Source organism: Serpula lacrymans (assembly GCF_000218685.1).
Source record: "Serpula lacrymans var. lacrymans S7.9 unplaced genomic scaffold SERLAscaffold_8, whole genome shotgun sequence".
NCBI lineage: Eukaryota > Fungi > Basidiomycota > Agaricomycetes > Boletales > Serpulaceae > Serpula > Serpula lacrymans.
Genome location: NW_006763297.1, coordinates 1,835,842 through 1,861,779, shown reverse-complemented (window position 1 = coordinate 1,861,779; position 25,938 = coordinate 1,835,842). Strand labels below are relative to the sequence as shown.

General features: G+C 46.0%; 9 protein-coding genes across 9 annotated transcripts; 4 read left to right on the top strand and 5 right to left on the bottom strand.

Moving 5' to 3' along the window:
- Positions 1 to 458: 458 nt before the first annotated feature.
- On the bottom strand, positions 459 to 936 carry SERLADRAFT_392587 (uncharacterized protein; the record flags this gene model as incomplete). The annotated part of the gene is made up of 2 exons (XM_007319634.1): positions 459 to 657; positions 717 to 936. The coding sequence occupies 2 exons, from the start codon at positions 894 to 896 to the stop codon at positions 571 to 573; spliced, it is 267 nt and encodes an 88-aa protein (XP_007319696.1).
- Positions 937 to 1,263: 327 nt separating this feature from the next.
- Positions 1,264 to 2,163, bottom strand: SERLADRAFT_470443 (uncharacterized protein; the record flags this gene model as incomplete). The annotated part of the gene is made up of 4 exons (XM_007319633.1): positions 1,264 to 1,567; positions 1,623 to 1,715; positions 1,769 to 1,848; positions 1,905 to 2,163. 4 exons carry the CDS (start codon positions 2,072 to 2,074, stop codon positions 1,518 to 1,520), a joined length of 393 nt encoding a protein of 130 aa, XP_007319695.1.
- A 1,215-nt stretch (positions 2,164 to 3,378) lies between these two features.
- On the top strand, positions 3,379 to 5,152 carry SERLADRAFT_470434 (uncharacterized protein; the record flags this gene model as incomplete). The annotated part of the gene is made up of 10 exons (XM_007319632.1): positions 3,379 to 3,426; positions 3,502 to 3,560; positions 3,627 to 3,678; positions 3,732 to 3,817; positions 3,867 to 3,985; positions 4,046 to 4,207; positions 4,260 to 4,335; positions 4,389 to 4,517; positions 4,578 to 4,762; positions 4,838 to 5,152. The coding sequence occupies 10 exons, from the start codon at positions 3,389 to 3,391 to the stop codon at positions 5,069 to 5,071; spliced, it is 1,140 nt and encodes a 379-aa protein (XP_007319694.1).
- Positions 5,153 to 5,465: 313 nt separating this feature from the next.
- Positions 5,466 to 5,814, bottom strand: SERLADRAFT_470433 (uncharacterized protein; the record flags this gene model as incomplete). Its single annotated transcript, XM_007319631.1, has 2 exons — positions 5,466 to 5,566; positions 5,619 to 5,814. The coding sequence occupies 2 exons, from the start codon at positions 5,713 to 5,715 to the stop codon at positions 5,466 to 5,468; spliced, it is 198 nt and encodes a 65-aa protein (XP_007319693.1).
- Positions 5,815 to 7,391: 1,577 nt separating this feature from the next.
- Positions 7,392 to 9,065, top strand: SERLADRAFT_450230 (uncharacterized protein; the record flags this gene model as incomplete). Its single annotated transcript, XM_007319630.1, has 7 exons — positions 7,392 to 7,464; positions 7,514 to 7,632; positions 7,693 to 7,854; positions 7,916 to 7,991; positions 8,044 to 8,175; positions 8,229 to 8,413; positions 8,465 to 9,065. 7 exons carry the CDS (start codon positions 7,392 to 7,394, stop codon positions 8,756 to 8,758), a joined length of 1,041 nt encoding a protein of 346 aa, XP_007319692.1.
- Positions 9,066 to 9,260: 195 nt separating this feature from the next.
- Positions 9,261 to 14,323, top strand: SERLADRAFT_439243 (uncharacterized protein; the record flags this gene model as incomplete). The annotated part of the gene is made up of 8 exons (XM_007319629.1): positions 9,261 to 9,939; positions 9,994 to 10,229; positions 10,282 to 11,334; positions 11,388 to 11,445; positions 11,501 to 12,068; positions 12,119 to 12,566; positions 12,621 to 14,007; positions 14,061 to 14,323. The coding sequence occupies 8 exons, from the start codon at positions 9,261 to 9,263 to the stop codon at positions 14,321 to 14,323; spliced, it is 4,692 nt and encodes a 1,563-aa protein (XP_007319691.1).
- A 2,758-nt stretch (positions 14,324 to 17,081) lies between these two features.
- SERLADRAFT_439241 (uncharacterized protein) lies at positions 17,082 to 21,759 on the bottom strand (the record flags this gene model as incomplete). The annotated part of the gene is made up of 11 exons (XM_007319628.1): positions 17,082 to 17,359; positions 17,423 to 17,497; positions 17,552 to 17,899; positions 17,957 to 18,384; positions 18,490 to 18,737; positions 18,800 to 19,097; positions 19,145 to 19,291; positions 19,345 to 19,871; positions 19,921 to 20,955; positions 21,005 to 21,234; positions 21,288 to 21,759. The coding sequence occupies 11 exons, from the start codon at positions 21,757 to 21,759 to the stop codon at positions 17,082 to 17,084; spliced, it is 4,086 nt and encodes a 1,361-aa protein (XP_007319690.1).
- Positions 21,760 to 22,188: 429 nt separating this feature from the next.
- SERLADRAFT_416212 (uncharacterized protein) lies at positions 22,189 to 23,119 on the top strand (the record flags this gene model as incomplete). The annotated part of the gene is made up of 5 exons (XM_007319627.1): positions 22,189 to 22,593; positions 22,624 to 22,708; positions 22,762 to 22,856; positions 22,914 to 23,006; positions 23,073 to 23,119. 5 exons carry the CDS (start codon positions 22,506 to 22,508, stop codon positions 23,117 to 23,119), a joined length of 408 nt encoding a protein of 135 aa, XP_007319689.1.
- A 248-nt stretch (positions 23,120 to 23,367) lies between these two features.
- SERLADRAFT_470420 (uncharacterized protein) lies at positions 23,368 to 25,813 on the bottom strand (the record flags this gene model as incomplete). The annotated part of the gene is made up of 9 exons (XM_007319626.1): positions 23,368 to 23,645; positions 23,705 to 24,070; positions 24,121 to 24,216; positions 24,275 to 24,904; positions 24,973 to 24,986; positions 25,047 to 25,131; positions 25,187 to 25,370; positions 25,436 to 25,538; positions 25,615 to 25,813. The coding sequence occupies 6 exons, from the start codon at positions 25,759 to 25,761 to the stop codon at positions 24,805 to 24,807; spliced, it is 633 nt and encodes a 210-aa protein (XP_007319688.1).
- Between the last annotated feature and the right edge of the window lie 125 nt (positions 25,814 to 25,938).

Genomic DNA, 25,938 nt, shown 5'->3' with positions numbered 1-25,938 from the left:
CTTGTGGGGCTTGAGCTCCCCTGTTAGGGGAAGGAAACGCGGATCGCGAGGTTGCTATGGTGGGAATTAGACATCGTTGCAGGGTGAAAGCGAAAGAGAGGCATGTTGTAGTGGGGTAGAACTCACTGCCGTCTGAACTGCGACTACGGTTCTTCTGCGTGTGACGGGTCTCTTTGATGTGACCTCCATTGGACTGTTTTTTTGCGATATCTTTGAGTGGTGGGTTATGATCTATAAAAGCTGGAAACATACGCATGTTTGTTCGCCCTTTTGGCAACATCCTTGCGAGATCTTTTAGGGACGTCTTGGTCTGGTTTGTCTCTGGATTTCGAGAATTGGGACGTCTCTGCGATGCCGCCTTCACTCGGGGGTCCATCGGAGTCGTCCTCAGAGCTCGAGTCTTCCAGTGCTTGCGTTTGAGAAAGAGCACGCTGAGCTTTGCGTAGCATCCCGAGAGGTATGGTTGATAAATCTAGCATTATTTTTTTTTTTTGCATGGTTAGTATTGGGTGATGCCAATGAGTAGATACTAAGGCTATCCTGTAGAAATACGACCATGCGGCATCTTCGTCACAGCACCAATCGAGTGGTCGAAGGTATGCCCATGGTCGGATCTCTACAGCAGCTCAGCGTAAGCTTACCGTCCTCTAGTTCCCGCTGTGTAACATGAATAAGATAAGATAGGTTTGTTTTGATGACATGTAAACGAAACTCACTTGTTGAGACCGGCTCATAGAGGGCCCGGCCACAGAAACGCCATCTTCTTGTATTTCCTCGTCCTCGTCGTCTTCATCACTTTCGTCTTCCCAGTTGTCTAGCTCATCTTCGTCAACCCATTGAGCAACGCGAGGAGCATCCGAGTCTACATCCGAGTCATCCTGGTTGTAAGAAGCCATAACTTGCTAACTTGGGGGCCTGTTTGGACTCGGATGCTCTGCTTAGAGCAAAACTACGATTACTAGTGTTGGAAAGAGGGTGACATTTAGTCACATTTAGTCACACCTTGTAAGAAGCGTCACAAGAACCTTTGTCTGATGAATAGCTCAGAAGTAATCTACCCTCATTTTTTTTAAAAACGTTGTCGACGTTTGGCCTGCAGCCCATGTTCATTAGCTTTTAGGGTGACGAACTAGCAACGTTTGGTTCGAATACATACAGTGAAGAGGCGAACAAGCTGAGTCACCGTCTAGCAAGTGAGACAATGGTATTACATCTTTGAGCTAGTTTCAGGGACTCTGAGAAGTTGGCTTCTCATACATAATTACTGAAAGGACGAAGCATGGTAAAGCCATCAAAGTAATGCATTGTCCAAGTTGCTCCTACTGTACACCCAATAAAAGTAGGTTAATATCGAAAGAATATCCTCAGAAAGTACATTCGAATCAGTGTCCTTTGATCATGAGTAAGTAAATCCAAAGTCCGTAATATCAAGTCCGTAGGTTAGCACACATTAACGTCACTCTGTTCGTAAAATCTGGGTCGGGACCCGCCTGGCTTCAATAATATGAAAGGGCGGATCAATTGATAATGGTGAAGTTGGGGCTGAAGTTGCCCGAATCACCGAAGACTAGAGTGGACAGGATGGTCAGCACGGAGGACTGGAATGAGCTGCAGTTACTTACGGACGATAGCGTAGTTGTTACCCGTCGGAACATCAGGGACTTGAATTTCAACCCGGCCATCCAAAATGTTGAAGTTAGATGCCAAAGGGTGCTCTGAAAGATGCGTTAGCAAGATGGCCGATACTTCAAGTGTGATATATACATACCAATATCCTCCAGACCATTGGTGGCTAAGATGACCATGCCGACCTTGTTAGTGATATTGACAGGCGCACCAGAAATGTCCCTATCGTAAGCTTAATTAGACGATTCTGACTTGGGATGACAAGAATGGTTGCTTACCAGGTGACATTGTGGTGGTTACCGGCCTGCCAGACAGTACCTGCATGAGGGTACAAGATGGGTGGAACGAAGACATCTCTTGCTTGGAGATTGCTAATGGGGAGCGCGATCGCAAAAGCAAAAAGAGACAAGAGAGTGAGGAGGAAAGTCGTGAAGGGAGTCATGATCATGATTGAGGTCGACGATGCTTGCGATGAGCGAGATGTCTTTGTGGTCGTACGACTGGGGAACAGAAGTCGTTCGATGGGATATGTTGAGAGACATGGCGGTATTTGTAGTGCCAGCGACTGGAGTGAACGGGGTCAGGTCGCCGAAGGGATGGCCGGGTAGAGCCGACTGGGCCACAGTCTGCATGCGTGTTCGTCATTTAGCGATCGTCCGGTGAAAACTATCCCGACTGGGAATCTCCTTTTGTTTCTTCCTCCTCTTAGCAGAACCGGGTCTGCTCGATAGCGATGCATGTCACCTGTGTCTATACCTTCAAACCTCCGGTGCTCTGTCCAATGTACATATGTACTGACGGTTATCATGCCCCGCTTGTGCCTTGCTTATACCTGATCAGAATGCAGGCGGAACAGCATCTCGCCGCGCCGAACACATCTGAGCTGACTGTATTGTGTTCGACAATTCCTTGGAGGAGGCGAGTGGCGTTGTATTCGTGGTCGAAGCTTCGGCCATCCCAGGATGCAGTCATACCGGTCAGAAACCGGCGTATCAAAGATCTGTAGTTCAGCGAGGCATGTCTATATCAAAAGCATCCTTCCACTGGCGAGTATAGTGATGTCTATTCCACTTATAGCCGCGCACATTCGAACCCAATAACGTGCAACGCTCCTCTCTGTCGAGATTCGCATCTTGTTTAATCACCTATCAGCATTTCCCCCTGGCTCTATACCCGCTTTCCTTTCACGCCTATCTGTCTGTTCTCCAATCACACCATGGTCCCGACTTCTGCTCTCATACTCTTCTTCTACTCCCGTTCCCCCCGGATCGTGCGGTTAGAAGAAACTTCAACTCCTCATCTGTCAGAGCACCTCGCATTCAAACTGGCATCCACGAAACGATGAGTTAACTGAGTAGACATTCTACGTGTTCACAATGCTAGACATGGTTATTGTCATTCTTGCCTATCAGTTTCCGCTCGACTTGATAGCATCTATGAAGCCCGATGTGGTAGTAGGGACTGTGAGCTATGTCGTGCCAGAACTATCGCCTCCGCATTTTATCAATCATAAACCTAAATGAAGCATTCTTTTCACTTGGTCGACCTTTTCTTGCTCAGTTCTCCTTCATTCTCGCATCAAGAAGTCTATATCTTTTTACATAAGCCTGTGAGCCTGTGCTTCGTAAGTATCTACCATGGTTAAGACATCCTTTTGGATCTCTTATAATGGACAGATGACTGATCCCATTCTGCGACTCAAGTTGCCCTCTCCTCAGACTTTCACAATCCCAGTGCGTTATATGCGCTGATACAAGGATGAATGAAATATCATGATGGGGCTTATCTATGTAGACTGCAGTATGTGGACCCGAGATATGACATGATTATGGCATTCAACACGTCAGCTAAACCTTGTCTGGCAAGATAATTCCTTTCGAAGCTGCCCCTATCAAATACTCAGCGCTATAATGAAATTTGGAGTCTGGCCCTGAGTTTGGTGCTTTACCTCAAGGTTTACCTCATCCTTAGTATTCATGGAGTTATGGTTCTTCGTTTAGGCGCCCGAGGAAGAAGTCGGTGCCATCGGTACCAAGGTGCTCATAACTGCCAGTGCGTGGGGAAGGCGAGGTGATGTTTTTTTTTCATTCAGTTCATTGGCACAGTGTCGCCGAGTTCGCGATGGCGCCGAATGGAATTCCTCTGGATACTGCTGCTATAGTGTCCACAATTCTAGAGGGAATCTTTTACGGTGAGATCAGATACATTATCTCTCCATGTGGCTGAATGAGGTTTCATAGGGTTTTCTGTGTTGATGTTCACTTTCACGATATGGATAATGACGCACAGACGCAAGAGAAGAGAAGTCAATCGTGTGATGGTAGCTGTCGCCTGTTTTTTACTTTTGTTCAGTACTGCGGTACGTTCCCGAATAGTTAAAGAAAAAGGGTGCTGGCATCTCTTTGACACATATCTCTAGCATATAGTTATAAACATAATAAGACTCGAGGAGGGTCTCGTGCAATACAGCAAGACTTTCCCAGGGGGCCCACTAGGATACTTTTTCGACACTAAACAATGGAGTTTTGTGTATAATGATCTGATATATATTCTTCAAACTATGCTTGGGGACGGCGTAGTCGTAAGCATTTCTTCCATCCCGTAAACGAGCTTGTAGTGACATTACAATGTAGATCTTCAGATGCTATGTTGTTTGGCAATCGTGGTATGTTATCGCTGTCCCGATGTTTATGTGGTGTTCCATGGTTGGTACGGGCGATTTTGTATTTCTGTGGTTATTTGGTGTTGATTCCTTTTTATAGCTACAGGCATAGGATGTGTATATTCTCTATCCAGGTCTTCGAGTCAGGAAGTCATCTTTGCTCAGCAAACTGAACCATGGGTCACGGCATTTTTTGTTGCGACTCTAATCACGAATTTTTCTAGTACATGTAACTATCCCCTTCTCATTTCTTCTCCTTACTACTGATCATGATTTTCTTTCTGTCTAGTCCTTTTGGCGTATCGCATATGGATCGTAGACCGCAGTTCAGCGCAATTTCGGTCGCAGGGGTCTTCTCCGTGGCCTCTAGCGCGCATCATCATGGATTCTGGCATACTATACTCAATTTCACTACTAGCGGCCCTTTTGTGCTTCGTCACTCAGAGCCGTGGACAATACATTATACTAGAAATGGTACGTTCAATTGTCCAGTCTTCGTCTTCGTCTCAGCTTGAGTTGAGCTAATCGGGTTGGTACTCTTGCTGCTAGCTCCCGCCTATAATATCTATAGCTTTTTATGGTGTCATCATCCGTGCCACGATGCCGACATCGGATCGTGCGGGTCAGAGTCAGAGTACAATGAGGTTTAGCCCGGGGATTAGTCGAACGGATTGGGACGAACGGGAATACACGAGTGGGTGTATGGAAGTTGAGTCCAATGAAGTCGAAACGAATAGGAAACACTCTTCTGGGGGGGGTGTGATTTCGATACGCGAGCTGTAGCTCTGTGATATTGAATATTGATGTCTAGCGTGCGTTGTATGCTGTCCCACCAGGATACACAATATATTCGTTTTCAATGGCTGGTATGTGGGTCTAGGGGCAGGCAAAGTTGAAGGGGTATGTTTAATATACTTCTCTCCGTTCTTTCAGGCGAGTAGAAGAACTGGAGACGGTGGAGTGTTTGGGGGTTCATCTCATCCAATGCACTAACCTCAAGGGACGTATAGACTTTTCAAAGCATCGGTTAGGTGAGAACTTGACACTTACTATAGCTACTTGTTTGTTGATGTGCTAATCGCAAGTGACGCAGAGTCTGACTCACAAAGCATTTAATAGGAAGCCACCACTTGACTAGAACTTGACGCCAGTGGCGCGTTAGGGGGACATCGATATCCTAGCTGCGAAGGAATTTGTCTGCTAAATTCTCATTATCCATCATGAACACCAATTCGCGGCGCCTCTCGGATGGTCTACTCTTCGACTGAGTAGGTCCGCCTTTGTGTTTGCTGAGCCTTCGCGGGAAAGTCTGCCTCGCAAATATGGGGACCCCGGCGGAGGTAGCAACTACTATCTTGCTCGATCGTGGCTGTGGTTGCAGGTGCAGAATGCGGTGGTGAAGAGATGTTCTTTCTATGGGTGTGCATTTTCAGTTTCCTCCTCTTTCGGTTCCTTACAACGCCATATACGAATGCAATCCAGCTGAACTTGGCTCATGTCTTCTTCTATGACCAGATTGTCTGTTTCTCTCATTGCTAGGGTGCGATCCACCACGTCAGGCGACCCAGCAATAAGAACATCGACTTTTGAACATTGGTTTCACCTCCGTTATAGTTGTAGCTGTGAAAGACACTTCAAATTTCATTGTGGTGGCACATAAGAAAGGAGTACGTTGACTAATAATCCCTGAAATACCCGCAAATGTGGCCTAACCTCACATTCCTGTCTCGATTTCGTGATTCGTAGACCTTCAGTATTTTTGACAGAGAGACGACACACCTCGAAATTGGTAATCAAAACACAGCATGCATAGCGTTTTGAAGCCCAAAGCAATCCTGGTTGAACGTGGGCCATTAGTGCATCTATCGCCTACCAACAAATCAGTGATTATGTTGATGAACCGAGCAGAATTTGGTTACGCAGATGGCCGTCAACTAAGCTTAAGGTGAACGTTTATAAAGGGAGAGCAAACTACTATGACACCACAACAAACTTTTTAATGAAGTCTATAAGGCCGAGCGCTGTTCTCGGGCCAACGCTGTACTTTTTTTTGATGCGTCTAGCTATATAGGTCTGAAGTATTGAATTTCACATACCAACAGATTGGGAGATTATTTGGCCTTACCTTACCGTGTTACTGAGTGAAACTCAAAATACTACGTGGAAGCTGGGGTGAGAGTAACAGAATCTGTGGTTGGCAGGTCAAGCATTGAAGAGTAAAGGTCAACTATAATAATAGTATCGCAGGTGGAAATGCTTTATAGGCGCTATAATGAACGGCAACTCAAATGGTTGAGTTGTTGATCAGTCACAACTTTTGATCGACTTGATGATCATCCACCTGGTATGTGCTGTGCGATGGCTGGTTGCAATAATGCCATAGCTTGCATAAATGTAATGTTCTGCTGAATCTCTCGTGTGTTTTTGGTATTCACACATGATACATTCCGTTTGTCGAGTGGGAAGAAATATGTACTTCAGATGGTTTAATTTGCAGAAAGCCAAATTACAAGCGAAAGACTCTTACTCGGTATTTTCCGGGCGTTGCGTTCACACCGCTCACTAAACGATCACTGACACCGTGACCATAGGATCCAACTCTCAGCTCGTGCAGAAAATCACACAGAAGTCTGATTCCATCGCTGCTTTTACTCCTCGCTGACAGCTTGACAGCCGCCTATCAAGCTATGAGGCTTGGACCATCAGCACATTGGAGTGGGTCTCCACTTGTGCACAGGTTGTACTTATCCTCGAAAGCTTTCAAGTTACTATGCGAAGACAATCTATGATTAGCATGTCCAGCCCGGTCTTGGTAAGTATTACAACTCACACTACTATGCATATTTATATTACTTATAGTTCATGTAACGTTCCGTGGTGTTTTAAGGTGCATCTTGGGGTAAGCCCGGTCATTTGTTTTTAGTTACAGGTGACATGAGCTAATCAACTTCTTTTCACCTTTTCAGGCATTTCGACACCAGTACCACCTTATTTGGATGTTCGCTCAGATTATATAAAAGAATGCACAGGAGTTCGTGCGAAGTCGCCAGCTCATTCTCCGTTCCCTTTCGAAAGCACATTGTCCAGCAGTACCTGGCCCTTGATGCTAGAGCCTAATGGCATCCCTTTGGATTCAGCGGCTGTCGCATCAACAGTCCTAGAGGCAATTCTCTATGGTCAGCTCGTTCCCCATAATCTTACATCTTCTGCTGAATCGTTGTATAGGATTCTCTGTGCTCATGTTTATAGGAACCATGTGGGCTTTGATTCATAGGCGGGGTATGATCGAGATGAATAAGAAAATGGTAGCGGTTGCCAACTTATTGTTATTCTTCAGCACTACTGTGAGTTGGAAAGGGTTCCACTCTTACGGCGTTGCCGATCTAAACACATCATTTACTTAGCATTTGATTATTGATATCGTTAGGACTGAGGAGGGATTAGTACAGTACCGTGATACATTCCCTAAAGGCCCTGTAGCGTTCTTCTCAGACGTTGCACAGTGGAGTTTTGTCTACAAGAACATGGTATATATGCTACAAACTTTAGTCGGCGATGCCGTTGTGGTGAGAATTCCATGCTTATGTTTGTCCACGTTATAATATCACAACTTAAGACATCCCACAGATCTACCGTTGTTTTGTTGTTTGGCAATCTTTGTATATCATTGCTTTGCCTATCCTCCTGTGGTGTTCAGTCGCATGTATGAAGGGTTAACTCATTCACTGCTGATAGTCTAATGTCGTGTCTCATAGTGACTGGCATTGGCTGCGTTTATTCAATATCCCAGGCGACGGTGAACAAAGAAAACATCTTCGCTCCAGGAACCGGCCCGTGGATAACCGCATTTTTAGCTTCGACACTTGCCGCAAATCTACTGAGCACATGTATGTGTATCACAGTCAACTTCTTCTGATGCAGATGATGATGGCTTCAGCAGCTCTTTTAGCCTATCGCATATGGGATGTGACTCGGGAAGTCGGGGACGCTCGTGTTGGGCGGAGCTCTCTTTGGCCCATCTTACGGATTATCTTAGACTCTGGGATACTCTACTCAGTCTCACTTTTGGCTGCCCTGCTTTGCTTCGTCACTAAAAACCGAGGTCATTATGTTCTACTGGATATGGTAAGCATGACCTGCTGGCGGAAAGGTGGGGAAGCTGATGATGATTCACAGATTATGCCTATCATATCCATAACATTTTATATGGTCATAATCCGGGTCACCATAAAGAGAACAACGTCACAGGATATGCAAGCTACCACTAGGCTGACTCGTGGATTCAGTACCAATCGTCAGTCAATCCCCGAACGGCAACATTATCCGCTGAAACCCCTACAAGTTCATATAACACAATTGACGGAGACCAACGATGGAGATGGCGACATTTTCAAGTCCGTGTCCAACGCTGAAGATATAGGATCGTCAAAGACTGCAGCAAGTGTCTCGGATGTTGCAATATATACATGATCCACGATTTTACTTGAACATGTCGACCTTGCCTTGTCTGTACTGCTCACCAAGGACGACGCCCACCTTCGCGCAGAATCTAGGGCTTTTTCTTGATACAAATTCTTAGGATCCAACGCTACTCATTATTTCTCTATACCCTTTACATATTTTATCTCCTACCATCTAAAGCGTGTTAACATACACGAAATATATGCTGGGGGCGGAGTGGCCATTTTGGGAAGCCCGACGCGACTTTGGTCGTGTTGTCGCGTTTAATAAACAGAGCCAAATAGCGGACGCGACGCGTAAAGTGTCGCGTTTAAATACAAAATAATTGTATTTAGTGGCCGAAGGCGGGTATTCCGTAGGCGAGGTTTTGGTTCGTTCCCCAACCTCAACCATCCCCCTCACCTTTCCTTCGCCTTCATCCTCCTTTTCTATTCCGCCTTATATCATTCATTTTGCATAATATATCCTGGACGTTCCAATACGGCACGCTCATCATCCCTCATAATTCGTCATGAGTCTCCCAACACCACCTGGCACGTCACACAGAGACAAGGAAAACAAATTTCAAGGATCTCGTGTAGCATGGTCGCAGCAGAACCAGTTCTTCTACTTTGGAAACACCCCAAGGGTTACACCGCTGGCGACATCCAGAGAGCAGCCAACAAAGTCTATTCTCAAGAAGTCCACTCAGTCTCTCCTTACCGTGCCGGAAGAGAAGCAAAGAGACATAACTCCAGAACCAGAAGATCCTCTTGCAAACCTATCATACCTCGATTCTCCAGTGTCGAAGCTTATATCGATAGACTCGTCATTGCGCGACCTCATTGAGGCATATTCTGTCCTTACGGCTCGCTTGAGAGCTGCAGTCAACGGAACTACCGATGCCGACGCGTCCTGGCCACTTTTTCAACCTGTCAGGAAGCACCAACAGGCTGTAGTTGACGCGATAGTCAGGGACCTCGGAAGAGCTTTGGTTGAGCCTCACACTGTGGACGCTGAGATGAGCGAAGTTTGTGACGAACTAGAAGAGAAGTCGCTTCTCCCATCGCCCAAGAACAGTCCAAGGAAGAAGATAGGAATGACAGCGGAACAAGTCAAATATGCACGAGATCTGTGCACCACCTCGCATGCTGTTATGAAATTTCTCGGAGCTGTCTTTACTATCCCTGCTATTTCTCGAGTTTTCAATGGTGCGTGTTTTTATTATGGCTGTTACTCGTAGTATAACGAGTCAATGCCTATAGATGATCAACTACGCGCTATGCTCACCGGAGTTTTGGCCATTCCTCTGGCCCAGGAATTGCCAACACCCAACGCACGCAAAACATGTGCCCTGTCAATATGGCTTCTGCAAGCCCAGCGATTACCCGCTGAAGTTCTCTTACCTGCGAAGGACCGCATAGCCTACGCCCTTCGACGTGGCATCGAAGGTGAACTCGGCAAAGAGGGTAAGAAAGGGTCTACTTGTGATGGCCTAAAAGTAAGTAGCTTGTGCTTTTTATCTCGTGAACATACGCTAAGGATCCTGTTAGGCTATTCATGATCTCTCGATATACCAACCCGTTACCTTCGTTCCTGCATTCACTGAACTACTTAGCTCAATCCTTGCTGGCCTCTTGGCCCCCACCCTGCTTATACGGACACAAGCATGTCATGCCCTGGGTGGCTTTACTATGGGATGCATTGCTCTGCCACCATCTTATGTTCATACCCGCATCGCTCGTACAGTTTCTGAGTTCCTAACGTCTCCTCCCTCATCACCACGAAAGAGTCCCACAAAGATTGGACAGGACTCGGCGATTATCCGCACGCTACGTACGACGTTAAATGCCGTGGAACCAACGCACGTCGCACATGGGCCAGTCTGGTCGCTTAGTATTCTTGCTAGTCTCATCGTACTGCTCGGATCGGCGCTTTGCGAAGACATCAAACTTGCGCGAATGATATCTGCGTTGCTTGCGCTTTCAATGCGAAATAAGAAGAGTTCCGTGAGAGGTCTTGGGTGCTTGCTTTGGCGATGTGTGGCATGGGCGTATTTCCGGCCGCCTCTCGTGCAATTCGATGAAGACGAGGAGGATGAACGAGATGAATTTCAGAAAGAACAAGATGAGCAAAAGGTGCAACTCGGACGGCAAAGTTTCTGGAAAGTTGTGAAATCCGTGGTCGATATGGGCGCAGGCGTGTCAACAGTTGCTGCTTTGCTCGCTGAAGGATCTGACGACGACGAGAGGCTAAGAAAAGCCTTTTCTCTTGTTAAAACCATGATCAAGAAGGGTGGGCAAACCTGCGGTGACGGTATGGAGATCGCCAAGATATTCGTCAGCTTCAATGTACCTGATTGTCCGTGGACAATGAACAAGCTCCTTCCTCCCCTACTGTTCTCGTCTAGCCCTGGCCTCCTCACTCAGGACTACAAGACGCTTTCCGTCGCTGTCAAACCTATCTTCGCGCAGTGTCCGCAGTTTGATGACATACGGTCGTTGACGAGAGAAGATGTTACTCGAGAGTGGATATTCGACGAGCTAATTGAGGTCTGGAGATCTGGCCTTGCATGTTTGGAGATGCCTGAAGAGTCTACTACGCCAGTAAGCAAATGCTTATGGTCTTTGAATGCGATAGCTGATCGGGTCACGTGTAGCCTGAGGTTGTCTCAATTTGGGAAGGCTTGTTGAAGGGTAACGTCGCTGTTCTCCAAGGTACTTAATAAGGTCTATTTGGGTCTTTGGATCGGGTCGGCTTATTATCTTAAAGATGCAGGTGACGATGACGGAACCGTGCAATTTGCCTGTCGAGCAGCCGTCATCCTAGTTGATATACTTCAGGATCCAAACCTTGATCTGTCCCACAAGGCAGGATCTGCACTTCCTGTTGTTGCGACAAGTCCCGTTAAGGATCGTAGTCCGTCCAAGTCCCCTCGGAAGCTGCCAAATAATTCATCTCGCTCCAATGCTGCTCTCAAGCTTTCCATCACACGCGAATTTTGGACAATTATGCGCACCACAATTCCCAACAACCTCTTGCATGCAGGCGGTGCCAAGTTATTGACATCTCTCATGGAGAACGAAGATGACTTGGTATGGGAGACCGACGCTCCTGACGATGCGAGGAAAGAATGGGCCTATTTATGTGCTGAAGTCCTGGTTGTGTGTGATATTGACGAACTGAAGAAGTTCTGGACACGTAGAGCCAGTGCCAGGGCCCAAATGACCTATGAACCTGGTGTCCAGAGTCTCGTGTGGAACTGCTTTGTTGAAAAGTGGCAAGAAGACGCTGATGGGACATGGGAGTGCGCCGTCGTCCTACTGGGAATACCTTTCGCGTGAGTATTAGTTTTTTCTTGAGCAAATGGGTATTAACACGGAAAAGCAGTGATTCGAATGCCTGGGAGCTGAGCAATGACGATTTCCAGACCTGGGACAACTTCCTCAGTTATACGCTGAACAAGGCCTTGGACTATGGTATTGACTCTACGACCGTCCTCGACTGTGTCGCGGAAGCGGTATCACGAAACCCTAGCCCCACATTTGCATACTCTACTCGTGTTGCTGACCTTCTCCTGGGTCATCTGGAAATCGTGGATGCACGTCAAGTACCATCTAGTGTTTTCGAATTTGTTAACGACACGCTTCTCTCCACGTACCCCCCAGAACCCTGTAGCATGATGCGTTCTATCTGGCTACTGAGGTCGCTCACTAGAATTGTGGACGCATGTCCTGTGGAGCTCTCGCCGGGTATGTTTGAGATCCTGCAAGATGGGATGTGTACTTGGATCTCGGACGATTACTGTACTTTCGATATAACTGATTATACTGATGAGGTAAGTGAATGTGGACTTCGTGTATTAACTACTGCTAACGTTGTCCACGTATAGGTGTTGCCATTGTATCAGACTTCGCTGCTTGGAGTTCAAGTTCTGCCGCGCACCTTGCAAACACTCGAATTGCTGGCACCTCTCTTAGAATCGTCGTTCAGTGGTCGTACGGATAAGCCTGCTACAGTTATGGATTCCTTCGACGAATTCTGGAACACTTGTTATGCAAACATGAGCAAACCTGAAAATGGATGGCCAGAGAAGATACAAACATGTCTTCGCTCGCTCGCTGAACTCCATGGGACACACTCGCCAGATCAAGAGAACAGTCCTCGTAAGAATATTCTATCTAATATATCGCCGAATGCCTACAAGTGGCGCTCTCCATATGGCAAACAAAATTCACCGGTCAAAGCCACGCTCGATTCACCTATCGATCTGGTTCAAAAGCCAACATCGAAGAAACCTACGTCAGAAAAGAAATCTCCCTTCGTTGGCCAACTTGGTCCAGCTTTCTTTACCCCTCTACTGCCTGGGGCTCTGGAATCTGGTTCAGGGTCACCGTCTGCGATGTTCACTTTCCCAGCACCATCCACTCCTACAAAACGCTCCAATTGCACCACACCACCTCGCCCCCACAAACCGTCAACAACTCCTGTCAATTTCCAATCACTGCTTCTTCGCACACCAACATCTTCTCTACCATTGAGTGCTGGCACGCATACAACCCCACGACGTTCGCCCACTGCAAAATCAGAGCAAGCATCGCCGAGCTTACCAGTGTCTCCTGGCAAACACAGAATCATGGAGAACAAGGAAAATGTGTCCCCTCTACCTGTCCCTTCTGTGTTAGAACGCATTCTTGCAAATTCTCCAAGCCGGCCCAAGTCGTCTTCTGTACTTGGCAAGCGTCGTTCGTTCGACGAAGAGCGGGAATGTATACCTAAAAAAGGCAGAACTGCGTCCGGGACGTTCATGCGTTCGCCCAAGGACCTCATCTCTGGCAGTGACAGCGAAGACGAGAAAGTGGTGGAAGCTACTCTTTCTAGTGATCCTTTATTATCACCGCGCGAGCTGCCCACTCTGGCGAGCGCTCCAGAGGCCATAGCAGAGTCGGCTGGTCAGCTCGTCTCTGGTTCAAATAAAAGGAAACGAAAATCCGTATTCATGGATGCTGTTGAAGTTCCAACCTTGCGAGAAGTTCGACGGCGTTGGAAGGAGAGAAGGGTTAGTCTCCAGAGATCTACGGACTCCTCATCAACTCCAACTAAACTTCTTCGACGTACATCTTCTTTACCGAAGATGAGCGATACAGAGGAAGAGTATGCTGAGGGGAATAGCCGGAAAAGACTGAAGCGCTGGGATGAGATGGTTGTTTCTGATTCTGATGCAACAATTCCTTCCTCACCATTCAAAGTTTTGGAAGAATTGGATATTGCGGGCAGTGGTAAGTCCAGTGTTGATCTAAACTTGAGTGTGAACTTACATTGGCCGGTTCAGACGATTCAATTCTTCTTACAAAATCCTATCCGTTCCCAACTGAAGGTTCATCTGAGCTTTCTTCTGACGACGATCCACACTTGGGTCAAGTGACACCCCATCATCTTATTTCTCCTGCCCTTCGCCGAGTCCACGGTCTTGACTACGACCCCCCAAGCGATGACTCGACGCTGACATCTAGTCCATCTCGCGATATCGTTACCCGACGCCGGCAACGGCTGCTTTCCTTCTCTGAGGCTCAACGTCCTCAACTAGCTAAATAGAATTTTACTCGCAAGGCATTCATACATATTGTATTTTACATTAGTATATCATTTCAAGCAAGAACTTATTGTATTTTGTTAGCTGTGTCACTGGCTTGCCCTTCATCGATATATAGGATGATTTCTCTGCTGTGCATATTACTCGAGATTCAACATAAAATAGCATATGGTAAAACGATTGATGCTAACGCTGGTTACCAACGGGCTCCACGTTTGAAAGTCGAAAATGCTAGTGGTGGTAGAATGTCGCATTCTCGCCATGTGCCGCGGAGTTTGTTGACATTGGAGAAAGGAAAGCAGAAGCCGATGGTGATGAATCGATGCTACAATGGAAGTGGGAATGACGGTACCACAAGCAATGGATCACCCTTGGCTCACGGTACAAAAATCGTTGAAAAACTCACTAATCCTAGATCTGTTTTCTCCCACCTCAGCGATAACTCACGACTCTCCTCCAGCACGCGTCCCAGGCATTTATTCGTTTATTTCGTGCTCATGTCCGAACAGTTGCTAGATACTCCATCTAAACATCCTTTTTCCGTGCTCGCTGTCCTAGATAATGCTTGGAGTGTGCTACGCGAAAAGGCTCTTACGACTGCATGGCCTCCCCTCATAAGGGTAACGGAAACTGCTGTCATCACGTATGTATTTATTTCCTTTGTCCACTATGCTGTTCATCAGCCTGACCTGCCTTTTTTTCTTTATAGATTGATGCAAAAAATTACATCAGGCCATTTGCGAGTGCTAACGTACTCCCAGATATACGCGTTCCCCTCCTTAAAAGGTCCCAATCCCAAAGATGACCTCAAAGCAGAACTGCGCGTTATTAAGGATACATTCTGGATCAGATTGGTTACCATGGGGGACCTCGGGTTTTCTGAGGCATACATGTATGGAGACGTAGAATGTGACGACTTGGTTGCTCTATTCAAAGTATGATTTCCTACACTCTCTCGTCCAATTTCTCACTACTCACAAATAAATACATACAGATTTTTCTTCACAACCGCCAGAACCTCGTGGATCTCGATTCAAAAGCGTCGTATCTATTCACACTTCCTCAAAAAATAACGTCATACCGCTTTCTGAACACAATAAGTAATTCTCGATGCAACATTTCAGCACACTATGATATTTCCAACGAAATGTTTGCGGGTATGTTACCTTTCGTTCTATGGCTGAATTCTTTTTCACTCGTCACTTCATGGCAGGATTTCTATCGGAGGATATGACTTACTCATGTGCCATCTTTGACACCCTTGACGCCGACCTAAAGGGAGGTCATGCCGAATCCATCGCGTGGAGTGGAGGCCAGGGTCTCTTACGACCTAAACGCGCCTCGACGTTCAGCTCGGATTCCGTATCTTTCCCTTGGGCTACTCAGAACCGCCCCGCCAGCGATGACTTGCACGAAGGTCAACTACGGAAGTTAAGGCATATCATCGCAAAAGCCAAGATATCCTCAAATCAGCGCGTACTCGAGATCGGCTCTGGATGGGGTTCCCTCTCTATACTCATTGCCCAGACTTTTCCTGGGACAACGGTGGACACCATCACGCTCTCAGTACACCAACAGACTATGGCGCTAGCTAGGATAAAAGCGGCTGATATGCAGGATAGAATCAAAGTCCATCTGATGGACTATCGTGCCATGCCGTTCGAGTGGAAAGGACTATTTGACAGAGTCGTTAGTATAGAGATGATTGAAGCAGTCGGATCTGAATTTATAGAAAAATACTGGAGCGTCGTCGATTGGGCCCTGAAGGAGGATGGAGGCGTGGGTGTTGTGCAAGTTATCACGATACCTGAAGCACGTAAGTGTTTTATTATCAGTAGCCAAAAACAAACCTCACGTCCAATCACCTCGTATGTATAGGATATGACCGATATATACGAGAGACAGACTTTATCAGGAAATGGGTATGAAATGAACGACATGTCCTTTTGACTGACATTCTCATCTAATAGCACTGATGCGTTGACAATCGATGTATCACATACAGAGTAAGATATACGTCTTAGTCGCTTTGTATAGCCTTCTCTAACTACATTCATTTCACATCCAGTCTTCCCAGGTGGTTTTCTACCGACTGTAACACTTCTACTTCAAGCCATGGAGAAAGGCTCGTCTGGTCGACTCATCGTAGATTCTATATCCAACATCGGGCCACATTACGCTCGAACACTACGTGAATGGCGAAAACGTTTCATCAGCAACTTTGATAGCGTCATTGTTCCTGCACTGAAAACTGAATATCCGTCCGTCATGGGTGGACCGAAAGGTAGAGAAGAAATTGAGGTATTTAAACGCAAATGGTTATGTGCGTAACGCCCGTTACCTTCTGGTCAACATGCGCTAATTACTTTGCTTTTTACCTGCAGATTACTTGTACGTCTTGCCTTACTATTTGACGCATATACCCGTCTTGAATAATGAACCTCATATGCAGCTGTTACTGCGAAGTGGGGTTTACTACTCGAACGTTAGGCGGTAATATTTTTTTTTGTTCAACATGATTTTTTTCAGCTTAGTTCTCATCATTTTCGTCGTATTGACCCAGATCATATCATCACCTTTGCACGGGAGGGCTGTGAAGAATACGGTTGCGACGTATATACATGATATATATCGTCCATACATGTTACAACTTAACAGTTAGTATGGAAATCCGAATACGGATAAATAGCATAGAATCTCAGAAGAATAAATATCCAGCATTATTTGATAGGAAGAAACCCGAAGAAATTGGAAAATAAATTAACTGGTCGAACCTAGCTTTTTGCCCACATGCTCAGTTAAAACCGCACCAATCTGATGGACTAGCGTCGTATGTTGGAGTAGCTCCTTTACTGGTAGTTGTGAAGCGTTGTCTTTCAAAGCCACGTAGTATTCTTGCAATGCTTCTATACTCGCAGACATAGTCCTCGATCGTCGTAGCGAGGAGCGCTCTGGAGCTGGGAGTGAGTGTGCGGTGTGAAAATGACCATGATGTTGTGCGTGAACATCTTCAGTGTGTGTGTGAGATTGGTGATCATCTTGATGACACTACACATCAGCATCGACACAGGTGCAGGACTACGTTGCCTCTTTGCACCTACCGAAAAAAAGTCTATTTTCACTTATCGGTGAAGAGCTTTCGGGTACTTCTACCAGTGAATTTTCAACTCCTACCTCTGGTGAGCCATTCAATATAATATAGCAAATACAATATTCAAAGTAAATCGTACCTGACATGTCCACTTCCAGTTGACCTGCCTCCCAGGTATCATAGTCCTCGGACGATGCTGACGATACTGGCGATACCGAAAGAGATTCTCTAGGCCTTGTAGGAGTCAATGTATCCCGCGGGGTTTCGGAAACACGTTTTTTCTGCCGTTCGCGCGCTAAGACCAATTGAAGAGTGGGAACTTCTACTCCATCAAAAACAGCCCTTTTGTTCAAACTGATAGGGAGAGATCCAGTTCGGTTCACTATGACAGGTGAGGTCACCCGTCTTGTAGGCTCTGAAGCGAGACGCTGGGACCTTCGAAGGGAATGGGCGCCTGCCGTTCGGTTTCGCTTCGAAAGTTTGACACCTAGCATGAAATAGCCAATTCAAGTTAGGTACGGATAACAATTTAGGCACAACGTACCACTATCGTCCAATTTCCGCTTTATACTACCTCCTGGATAGTTGCACTTCGAAGCCGATATCTCTATGAGCGGAGAACGCCGTAAGCGCGACGGTGACGTTCGTGGAGCATCAGAAGTAACTTGCTGAAGGCTATATGTATTACCGGAAGAATGATAGATGGATCTATCGTCTGCATAACTGTCTTGGGCTTGTTGGTTTATGCAGATTTCAGACGCTGAAGCAGAAAATCGAGGCGCCGGCGAGATCGGAACATCGACCAGCATGACCGACGATGCTTCTCTCTCGAGCGGCACACCCCCCGATGTCTGGGCAACTTCTATTTGGATGTAGTCCTGGGCAAGCCCACTAGAATCGTAAGAGCTCCATGCATGAAACTGCTGCGCGGCGGTAATAACTTGTGGGGACAATGACTGAGAATCAGGAACACTAGAAGTTGTCTGTCAAAAACACAACTCAATTCCTGCTTTTTATCTATATCAGCGGCAATGACTTGCCGATTGTGACTCTGAGGATAACGACAGTCCTATGGACCGATCCCCCCCAAATGCATCGTCAAAAGCCTTCAGACACAATTTGATCTTATCCGGGTAACTTTTGTAGAGATGCGTTTGACCGTGGTAAGTGGCCTTCCAGAATTCGGAAAAAGCCATGGGTCCTAGAGCTGGCGGTGGTATACGCTCAAAACCAAATGCCAGGAAAGGGGCGATGGTAATAAGGTTCTCCTGAGTGGGCAAGTGACCTTTGAGCGCCTTTAGTGTATCACAATACAAGGGCATGACCTACACAAAGTGCACAATTAGTAAGCTATATTCTGTGAAGGCGCTGGAATCATAGCACTAACCACATCATTGTAGTCTTGATCTGATAGAGCTTCTGACTTGTCCTCAATCCAGTGACACAAAGCCCTGTTAAGGAGCGAAATAATGCACATAATCTGAGGTATTGGAAAGGAGGTGATAAAAGTCCCCAGTCGATTGAGGAGCTCGATGCAAAGGGATAGTGATTCAGGAGATGGAGGATAAGACGCGCACAAGGTACTATCAATTTTAGTCAACAATAAGGTAGGGGTCGGGGATTCCTCAGAATGGTCAAAATGGTCTAGGAGTACAAGGAGTTCCCTTCTCATGGTATTTGTAGCACTAGAAAATGAATTAGCTTTGTCTTAACCCAAGGTAAAGTTACCCACTCCTCCTTCATTGACATATCACTCAACCGCTGCACGAAGGTCTCAACAACGAAAGAAGACTTCACAGAAAAAGATTTTGCAGTTAGAATGATAGACTTTAGCAAATCTCCCCATAATTGTATCTCGGTATCGGATAATACCCAGTTGCTGTTGATGAGACATGTCAATGAAAGTACGCCCAAAAAATATTTCTGACATACCCGGATGGCACTGCAAGGAAAGACACGATATCCTGCCAGGCAGGCCTGGTTACTGACGATAGTATCGTTCCCGCGAGAACAGCCCAGAGCTCGCGTTGAACCACACTTTGTCGTAGAGCATCAAGCTGCGCGCATATACTCCCAAAGAATGAAGAGTTTTCCGCAGAAACGAGATCAGCACATAGCTCGCTCCAGACATCTCGTATAGTTTGATCAGTCAAGCAAAAGTCTTTCTTGATTATAGCCCCAAAAATGTACTCCGCCGAAACTGATAGGCAAGACGGCGCGAACACGTTTTTCATCACCGCCCAAAGCTGCGCTATGATGGAAAGTTGACGGAGCTGGTCTGCAATGCTCATAGCTACTGAATAATCAACTCTCCCTTCGACGGAAGGCTGATTTATAACGTCTATGACGTATGCAACTACCCACTTCGCCGAATCAGAGGAGACCGTAAGATGTCCATGTCCCTGGGTAAGCTCTGCTTTTCCCAGAAGCAGTGATTGCCAAATATGAACGAGGTCAGTCTACACTAGCATCAATATGTGTGATATGCCTGAGACTATATGCACTTACTGATATTGACACACCCGACGTACTGCGTACACAGTAAGCCCACATCGAAGCCAGTTGCCGCCAGTGCGCGGTGATTTCAGCCTCCGAAAGCTGCCTTATCTCTTCGATTACAACTTGGCTTATCCCACGTACAGTTGTTGGTAACTTGTCCCGTTCAGCATTGATTATCGTTCCGTCAAGTAATGGCAAAGAGAGAACTTTAATTGGGCTCCACGAAGGTCGAACAGGCACTGATGGAGCACCCACTGCACCGAGAAGTCTGTGTAGCAAGGAGAGCCCATCCTGCGATGTACGATCGTTGTCGTTGTGAATCATTTCATCGACGACCATGATCACATTGGTGATTGGATCATCTACATCTGCTACTGTCGATGTCCACTCTGATAAAGGAGTTACACTCTCTATGGAGCCAACCAGGGATGCGGTAAGTGCGATACCTAAACCGGTACCAAGCTCTTGTTTGACAACGAGAAATGCGGATTGCCTGATGCTAAAACAATCAGCGTGACTGCTCGAAGTTGATGGGAATTGATTGAAAGCCCAAATGAGGCACCGCCAGACATGGGGGTGGAGTGCACGCACGGTGCTACGCTTATGGGTTACCACTATTGCTAGAGAATTTAGGAATAGCTTTAGAGCATGGGGATTTGCGAAAAGAGAATGGCCGGATAGAACAATAAGGGATGCGAGTGCAGGGAGCGCCCATGAAGGTCCATCCCCCTTAGACGAAGGCCGCCCAGCTTTAATGGCCTCTTGCAGGACGTCTGAAAGTGGCAAGGGGATATCTATTGGCCGAGACTTTGAACACTGAGCATCGATGAATGTCAGAACATGATGAGAAATTGATTTTCGACAGTGGAGAGAGCATTGATTTGGAGTAGTGACAAGGAAAGAGGCCATTTTACCGATTACACAAGCCGCTTCATAACGCTTGTTGAACGAGGAGGATACGAGGTTTGATAGAATACATGGGAGCAGGTCGGATACTGGTATTAAGAATACAGAGCCGCTATGGGTGATGAGATTACATATTGCCTGGATTGGGTCAATAACGAAAGTCTTGACAAAATGAGAATTTTCTGACCTTAAGTCCGTCGATCACAGAATCTTCATGGTGAGCTTCCTCATCTCTTATTGCTCTCTGCACAGCGGATGTTATCTCACGCTTTCGAGGGGAGAGATAGGCAAGGGGGAGTTGTTGAACTTGAAAAATCCAGATAGAGATAGAGTATGCCTTTCGACTGTTGTGTATGGGTAAGCTTTCTGCAAGCACGATATTAAGTATGTCGTCAAGAAGGAGGGATATGTCAGCCGCTACACGGTTGAATCAGATATGGTCAGGATGGAATTTATTCGTAAGCACACACATGAAAAGATGGTATATAGGGCTGATAGCCTGAATATATAGGACGACGCGCATAGGGCATAATGGCACACAGAGGATGTATTTCTTGCAAGTTGTATAACATCCTCCGTTATCTCGCTACCAACTGAACTCGTGAAATCGTCAGGAGAGGTTACGTGACGTGGTGTCGAGGAAAAAGGATCAATATGCACTTTGCGAATATCTCGATCGAGTGCTTGCGTAATTGAGTGGGAATGCAACACCAAGTATTTCAAGGCGGCTAGAGGTTCACTGGAACCCTGTAATGTTTGACTTTGGGATTTGAGCCTGAACGAGAAAGCGTCGTAGGCATCTGAGAGATCGTGAAGAGAGACATCAGAGTCATGTCCTAACGAGTCTACAATAGTGTCAATTGATGATTTCAGATAGGTAGGAGAGTTCAGTAGCGAGGAACTCGTCCCAGGATGTTCCGTTTGGTCTTCAATTATTAACATATCCTAGCACGTTAATGATGATTTACAGAGGTTGCTGCTTCAATGTGAATCGAAATTATTATCATGTCCGGCTTGTTACTTGACAATAATGGTTGATGGTCCAAGCAAGATCCAACCACGACTACCACGCTCACTGACAGTGGTGGCGATGAAAGATATTTGAATGCGTTATCGAATATGTACACCAGCTGACATTTCTGTTATAGTTGATTCTAGGAGCATATATGTGGCCTTACGTACCTTCAAGCCCTTTGTTGGACTCCCCAAAATGCTATATGCTCACCGACCTGTTGACGGGGGGAGGACAAGGAGCGTGGGACTGAAGTATCACGGACGCGTGCTTCAAACGCGTTATGTCACATCCAACGTGACTTTGAACTTTCGCTCCAAACGTCACTGCAAAGCGTAGATAGGCTCAGAATAGACGGATACAGTTGATTTTATCCACATCGTGTTTCGAGCAGCAAATATCTGCACTACTGCTAAAGGTTCGAATTTCAGCTTCAATCAGCTTCAATTGTGGTCCTGGATATATGCTGCAGATACTTCGTTTTGTTTTGGACAGCTATACGCTACCAGACCAGTCTCGTTCAATATGGAAGAGATAGGACCGCAATTGAACGATGCTACTAAGCATGCCAATGCGATGGTTTGAATCACGACAGCGCTCCTTCATATATCTTTCGAATATGATATTAAGATGTCTTAACAGCATTTCATCTTAATCTTATTTTCGTTGTCTTCCAATGCACACTAGCACGTTTTGCAAAAAGCCTATTCTATATAGCGTTTTGCTACTGATCACCTCTACAGATGCCTCAATTAAACCAAGAGGTGAGACTCATGCCGTTACTAATTCTCTAGATACCAGAATCGTTCATAATCCCTCTGTCATTAACCCTAATGCTGACACGATATGGCACGCTGGTTCGTCCGTCACCATTACATGGTTAGTCTACTGTCATAATGGTCCACACTTTGCATTTGACTATTTTACTTCAGGGATACAAGTACCGTACCCCTAGGCAACAAATCTAAAGGGAAGGTGGTCCTTGGCTACTTGGAAAAAGGAAAGTCTGATGAACATCTTGATATTGGTGAGCAATCTATTAGATTCTCAGAAATCGATTTAGGAGATTGAAATAAAATCATAGAACACCCTCTTGCAGAGAACTTTTATATCGAGGATGGTTTTGTTCAGATTACTGCTCCTGACGTTTCTCCTAGAAATGACTATATCGTTGTTTGTAAGTGATATTTGTCGTGTTCATGGGATTTTCGCATCTTATTTGTCGCCATTTTCACTCCCACAGTATTCGGAGATTCGGGAAACAAGAGCCCAGCGTTTACTATTACCTAGGTTCTTAGGTAGATAGATATTCCAAACGGCCGCACAAAGGATGACGCGTCAAATTCTGGGATTGGAACAACATAAGCAATCGTGTCCTATCGTGTCCCAACAATGCTACGTACTACTGTGATACCCTTTATGAATCCGCGGGTGGGATACGTGCGAAAAAGTAAACGTTCGATGAACGACGGCTCTTGCCAAAATAGGAAGTCCGTCACTCCGGCATCACCATAGATACTCAGTTGATTTGATACTCCACCCCGATCACGTATTACGCATGGAACAATCTCTTGGTTTTTGTTGGCGTCGCTGAACTTGTAGGATTCCAAAAGCGAGCTGACCGCAATTTTGTAGCCTTGGACAACATTTGTTTTCATCATGCAGCTCCCGCGGGAAACTATAAATTCAACCTGCAAAAGATATAGATGGTGGCCAAGAAATTTTACGAAACATCATAGCAGTGTCATCTCCTTTTGAACAATATACGGGCGCGGTGATGAGCAGATTGACGGACAAACACAACTCAACACGCGTAGTAAGCGCAAATAGTGTTTGCTTTATATATTGCTGGCATTTCATTCCATCTTCTATCAGTCTCCTTCTCCTTCCTTTACAAACGACCAAATCGTCAGACGCCTCAAGGCTTAAATTTTTCGCTCACCAGCACCTCGTTCCTTCGTTTTTACGACCCTTGCAAAATCATGTTCAGCTCTATCGCCACCCTTTTTACAACTGTCATTTTGGCTGCTTCTTCGCTCGTAGCAGCAGCTCCTCTTAGCCCTACCGAGCTCATCGTCTGGAGCCCTAAAGTCACGAGCCCTCAGTTCGCTGCCATCTGGTCTGCAGGGTCCACTCAAAATGTCACCTGGGACACCAGCAACATGCCTGCCGAGAAAGCTAACTCTACTGGTCTTATCTTGATGGGTTACAACTTCAACAACAGTGAAAACTTGGACATTCGTGAGTCATTTTGTGTGTTATCTCCCCCGCAGAGGTTTATATGTCCGCAGACCACCCTCTTGCAACCGGTTTCCCGCTGAACACCGGGTCTGTTGTGGTGACAGTCCCCAGTAATGTTACGATCCGCATGAACAACATTATCGTCCGTAAGTCATAAATCATTATGGGTTGTGTATTTATGTCATTCTCATCACTATCATTCAGTCTTTGGAGACTCGGGTAATGCTTCCCCCCAGTTCATCACTACACCCTCTCTTTGAGCTGCCTGATCCATTAATTACTTGTGATGACTATCTGCTCCCTCCATCTTTCACTCGATAATGGCCCTCTTGGATTTTCTTTCTTTGGAGGCATTTGTAGTTTGAACAAGGACTTCCCACGGACTTGCGAGCTTGATTTGATATTGACTCGGTACCCACATTGTTAGGCTTACATATTAGTGTATTGCCTCCCTTATTCTTCGACGTAGTGTCGCTTCCTCATCAATAGTATGGACCTTGGACTCTATTTTCCGTGCTTCTTGATTTGTTTTTTGACCGCATACGTATACTGTCTGAGCGCACCGTATACAGTGGAACAAATACGCCAATATATGCATATGATATATTCTGACGAGTACTAACTATAAGATTTCATAGCTGAGTAAAAGGTATTCCTATGTTCATCTCAGATTCCCTACGCAATTTTGCAATGGTATTGATATTGGTTATATGGAGAGTTAGTATCGAAGACGCTTAGAGCTTCTTGCTTTTGGCTACAGACTGAATTTGACGTATAGAACCAGCAATGTGACCATAAGAGTCGACCATGAGCCAAAGCGGGATCGCGACCCAGCTGTATACAGCGAAACATGAGTTGTGTTACTTGATGTGACCTCTATCCGTGGTAATAAAAAAACTCACATGACATTCATAAACTGGGAAGATGGTTCGGGACCAATCAGCTCTAAAATCATAACCTGAACAAAAAAACGTACCACAAGATACACCCAGAGGTAAAGAGGGTTTGACGTATCCAAACTCGGACTTCCGGTAAGCCACTCAGGACAGAATGTCATCCATCTGTGAAACATAAGCTGTAATGAATACAACCGCAAAGTCAAACCAGCAGACTTACCCGCCATACAGCTCAGCAGTGCTGAGGACAACCAGCCAGTAGTGCCTAGCAGGGTCGTCTTTAACCAGCTGTTTCAAAATATAGCAGCACAGAGGGCCAGCACCAAGGACTGTCAGAATCTCAAGAGAGACGACAGTGGGGTCTGAAGTGCCCCACCGTGCATCTGCGCGTGTATATTCTTTCCCTAATAAGCGCAACAACATATCAGTGAATCACTAGGATGCAAACGTTCTGGATAGACATCCTTACAGAGTTCAGCGAATGGCCCAACGCTGGTGTTTACCGACCTCCCAAAGGTAGACAGATAGAGAAAAGAACCCTCGAAAGAGAAATGGATCATTGCATCAAATGCCTATCAGAGGGAGGGTAAAGATAAGCAGATACCATCTGACAACGGATTTTCTAGAAATCGCGACATTAGTACTTACCAGCCAGATGAACGTGAAACGGTCCTGCCATCTCGCATTTTTTGGGAGCAGTGAGTTTGCTCCAGAGTACGCGATAGCTCCTATAGCTGCAACTCCAGCAAGAGAGTAGGCAGACGTGACCGTGAAAATTCCAGGAGCAGTATCCATAACGTGAACGAACTTGAAAGAAAAGGTCGGTCGTGTGTTCGGTTGCAAGTTCGAAGACTTGCAAACATCTTATTTCCCCAGTTATTTCCCACCGGCAACCTGACACATAACCGTACATACTTAACCTTACTTAACCCACAATACCGCAAGATATTTTCAGGGTTTGTTACTGAGGTA